Consider the following 4634-nt stretch of genomic DNA (forward strand, 5'->3'; position numbering starts at 1 on the left):
GGCAAGCTTAAAAACAACTGAAGCAAATAAATCCACCTGGAGTCAACAGCCTAATACTACAGAAATGACTTTGGTAAATGTTTCTCAATGTATATGTATATCAATTTTGCTTTGTGTTTGTCTTTTTGATATTTCTTTCTGGGTTTTTTGTATTAATTGTCAGTAATAGTAATCCCAATAGTTTTCTATTGGAGAAATCAGTCATGTTGTAAAAAGTGAAATTTCCACAAACAAGCAGTATAAAGACATAAGTTGTACATATCTGTACACATACTTGAGGAATGCATAATATTGTGAAAAATGAAGTTAACACAAATGTATTTATCTTCAATTTTTCTTTCCTAAGCTTACTCAAGTATTAGACCAAACCAGAGATCCAGGTGAATATGTTGCTTGTGTTGATGGGCAGGTCCTCACTAGAAGAGATATGTTCACTCTTGGGTTATCGCAAGACATCAATGGGGAGGTGAGTTTAAATATATTTCAAGCCATATGAGTGTTAATGTTTTTTTATGTTGTAAAAATATGATTTCTACAATTCTTCAAAGATTCTGAACTCCTGTCTGAAAGCTGTTGAAAGAATGTGCAGCGACAAGGTCTGTGAATTTATGGAATCTGCATTTGTTTCATGATATTTTAAAGTTTGGAGTCATATAAATACTGAATGAGTAAATATCATAAATATGGAAATGACAAAGAATATCAGGCATGTCTTAGGATGTGAATTAAACATAGATGACAAAAAAAGTATCCCTTTCCTCTGAACCTCTTCATTGTTCCTTTTGTTTGTATTATTTCTCCAGGGCATCAAGGTTTTTGCAGGGAACAGTCATGTAGTCCACACCTGGTTTCCACCTCTTTCCCTTGACCCAGCTCTACACCTACCAGTACATATTTTTGGTACATTTATTTTCAGCTTTGGATGTCAGATTCACCACTATATATTCATTTTGTGATTTAATTGGAAGCCGCAGGCACAAGATCTGGACTGGGTTCTGATTCCTGTGTGGCGTCCTGGACATTGGACACTATGCGTTAGTACAATACTTATTTGAAATTGACCTTCATATTTACTGCATTTCTTGACACTTGTCTAATTCATTTATTAGTCTACGGTAGTGTTCACCATCAGTGTGACATATTTTTTCAGATTCTGAAGCCTAAGCATAGGGAGATTTTCTTCCTTGATTCTATCAGTGGCACTGGCTTCACAGATGAAAACCACATCAAAACATTAAGGTTTTATAGGAATAAGTTTGAAAATGGCATGTGTTCAGTATGTTATTCCGTTGTTCCACGGAGGCAAAGGTTCAGCATTAATCTTCATATTTATATAACAATAAATATCCAAATTGAATTTGTGAAAAACATTTTAATGGCTGAAATCCGAGACAAACATTTTCTAAGCACTCTTGTTTCTTTTTAAACAAGACATGGGTTAAAGCTGGACCATCAAGAGACCGTTCTGTCTCACATCTGTCTTTCATTCTCATACATGTTTATAAATTTTATGTTGTGAAATATGCCCTTTATAATTTTAAAACAATTCATATCACCAGAGAAGTCTGTCATCAGATGTCATCTGAACCATGGACAGAATTTGTTGGCAATGATGTTAAGGTGAGATGTTCTGATGGGACACTTGTGGTTCTATAGAGCTTCAAGGCTGCTTATTTCCAACCATTCCTGCTTTAAATGTTTATAATCAGTACTGTGGGTAAGGCTGTTGTCCTTTACCTCAATTTAATTGTTATAATAATGACACATTAATTTTCTTCCCCCTTCTTGAATTTTCTCTTAAACACCATAGGGATTGCCTAAACAAGGACTGTCCAACAACTGCGGGATGTTTGTAGTCATGGTAACATCTGCCTCCACCCACCATATCTTTGTATGATTTGTATAGACGTAATAATCCCATTTTTCTCAACAGTATGCACTGTACTTTGTGATGGGAGCATCATTTGATTTTGGCGAGGTAAGGAAACAGATGAGAGTCGATGCTTTCTGTTGGAGATTTCATTAAATGTGAACCTGTGATGTCCACAGAATGATATGATGACAATACGGAGATGGTGGTGTCTCTCTCTCTTGAGAAACTTTCCTGCGAGGTCAGAACAATAATGGTGCTCTGTACCACGTCATGTTACACATCTGTCAGTTTTTTAAGAAAACCTTCAATTTGTCCTTTTTAAAAGGTCCAGAGAAGAACTACAAAAGGAGAGAAAGCGGAAAAAAGTTGATGAGAGGGCAAAATGTGAGGTAAGCTGTAGCTAAAATTCATCACTTTGTTGTTTTAAGTCATAGAATTTGTATTATGTCCATTCACAGTGTACTTTTGTTCTATGCTTATTTTTTTAAGTCTGAAAGAAAATCAGGATAGAAGAATTAAAAGGGTTGAAGCAGCTTTGATGTTATTTGGACTTGCATTCATCTTTCACTTAGATCATATCTGTATTTTTACAGACTCTGTGTGCTGATGACCACACCTATGCCAAAGGAGCCGAGGCACAAATTGAGGTTCATTTTTTAAATTTACACATAACTAGTCATTTTGATTTGTGTATCTTTATGTGCAAATGAGACTAAAACCCTAAATGATTTTTTTTTTTTTTTAATTTCATTATTTGGACAACTTTTTTTATATCATTAGAGATGAAAGGATAAGATACTGAGAGATATAAAGTATTAATTATTGTTTAATGCTCTTCACCATGCAGGTAGAAAGGATACCGCCAATCTTACAGGTAAGATTCATTCATAATCATATGTATCATCCATTCTTCCTGTATGACAGTCTTGCAATTCACCTGTTTTTTATTTTCTTTGTTTTTTTATTTTTTTATTTTCAGATGCCTTTGCATGTGCTTGAAGCTATTCTCCAGGAGGTGATACTGGCACAGGGAGACACAGCTTATCTCACCTTGGCATTGACATGCAAGTCCTTTCAAGCCATTGTGTCTCACCCTGTTTTCCGGAAGAAGACTCATTTTGCTTGGCTGGATGGTGAGGACCTTTGACTTTTTTCACCTAAAACATGTGAAATTAGATTGTTACTACATGAAATTGATTTTTCATTAACAGGTGAGATCAACTGGGGCAAATTTTCAAAAACATTCAAGGCAGAAAACCGGACTCCTTTTGCTGTTGTGACATGTTCTTCCTGCAACCAGCAATACAAAGACTGTGTGGGATTCACTGGAAATGGAAGACGAGGAGAGTACCCTCGTTACTACTGTGATGGCATACCTGGACTTTGCCCTGAGTGCCAACATTGAATTCAAAGAAAATATAAGTTGCTTTCCACAATCTGTCACATATTGTTAGTTTTTTTTGTGACCTGCCATTTGAAATCGTTTCTGATAAAGAATATTTACTTTTTGACTTGTGCAGTCCTCCTTTTTCATAATGTGTTCTTTCAATATTATTTACATTTTTGAAAGTTCCTTTTGTTGTAGCTCAGTTGATTTACATCATTTAGTTTTCATAGAAATTGTGTCGTTTCCACAAAGTTACATTGTGGCTGTAATTTGTTGGAGAGACAGTAGAACCAATAAAGTAGTTGTAAATATATTGTAACAGCGTTGTTTAACAATTGGAAAATCTTGTTGGAAAATTTTAAATGCAAGCAAAGCTAATAACTTGCAATATACAATTTTTCCTATACATTTTTGAACAATGACTGGAATCAATACAAATTTTCTTTACAAACCTGACATACAGACAAGTTGTTTATGTTTTAACAGTTAGAATCAATTTGTTTTATGTAATAAAAAATAAGTTGCAGAAACATATTGTTCAGATACAAACATAAGATTAAACGAGCAAAGCGAAGGTGTAATCAGGGTGGAGGTGATGGAAGCTCAGGTGAGGAGCAGTTGCACACATCAAGCTGGACTTTATGAAGGGTGAAGGACTTGAGACCGGCGCCGTTAGGCTGGGAGGGAGGCACCTGAGCAGGTGATTGGCTGAGCAGGTGAGATGAAGACAGACTTTATTCAAAAAGGTTTTCATGTAGAAAAAAGATCATTCTCTCTGGTGGTTACCAGTACAGTGTCTACTGCCGGGGTCAGAAAGTTGAAGATTATTGTCAAATGAACTTTCTAAAACCTACTTTCTGTGCGAGTCTTTCCAGGTTGAAGCTACATTTAAGGTTTTAATTAATCACTTTGGGTTTTGCTACAATTGGATATTCATGTTTTTGGAGTGCAGTTTATGAATTTATTGCAATTGATAAAATTAATATGGTATTTCTAAATGGAATAGTGGGACACCAGTCAGTTTCCTAGTTGAGCTGGAGTCCTTATAGGAGACATTATGGTCAATAATGATAATAATTGAGCCAGGTCACCTGCAACCAAGTATATTCTAGTTACCGAATGGCACTTGTTAAAAGTTCAAAAGTCCTTGTGTTTGTTTGTAAATTATATTCACAATGAGAATAATAAGAAAAAATATTTGGCAAATAAACAACAAAAGTGCACCGTGAATGGACGTACTAAGTTGGCCAAAATTGTCGACTAAATGTTTTACAGACCAAACCTCTTTTCCATATAGTTCTTATTAAATAAGCCAAAGGCTATTATATATTAGATTTTAACTTATTTATTTTAAGAGTACCATTCACAACATCA

At 35.0% G+C, this 4634-nt stretch overlaps 1 protein-coding gene across 1 annotated transcript in view; it reads left to right on the forward strand.

Annotated features, from left to right (window-relative positions):
• Nucleotides 1-3278, forward strand: part of LOC117953606 — a 7716-nt gene extending 4438 nt beyond the window's left edge. Inside the window, 15 exon segments of the mRNA XM_034886778.1 lie at nt 1-73; nt 347-466; nt 549-596; nt 804-887; nt 969-1034; nt 1151-1239; nt 1560-1620; nt 1811-1861; nt 1934-1978; nt 2050-2111; nt 2199-2262; nt 2467-2520; nt 2721-2747; nt 2853-3006; nt 3085-3278. The exon segment at nt 1-73 is cut by the window's left edge and continues 102 nt beyond it. Of these exon segments, the coding sequence (XP_034742669.1) occupies nt 1-73; nt 347-466; nt 549-596; nt 804-887; nt 969-1034; nt 1151-1239; nt 1560-1620; nt 1811-1861; nt 1934-1978; nt 2050-2111; nt 2199-2262; nt 2467-2520; nt 2721-2747; nt 2853-3006; nt 3085-3278 (1192 nt within the window).
• The last annotated feature ends 1356 nt before the right edge of the window (nt 3279-4634 follow it).

Source organism: Etheostoma cragini, chromosome 12, assembly GCF_013103735.1.
Source record: "Etheostoma cragini isolate CJK2018 chromosome 12, CSU_Ecrag_1.0, whole genome shotgun sequence".
NCBI lineage: Eukaryota > Metazoa > Chordata > Actinopteri > Perciformes > Percidae > Etheostoma > Etheostoma cragini.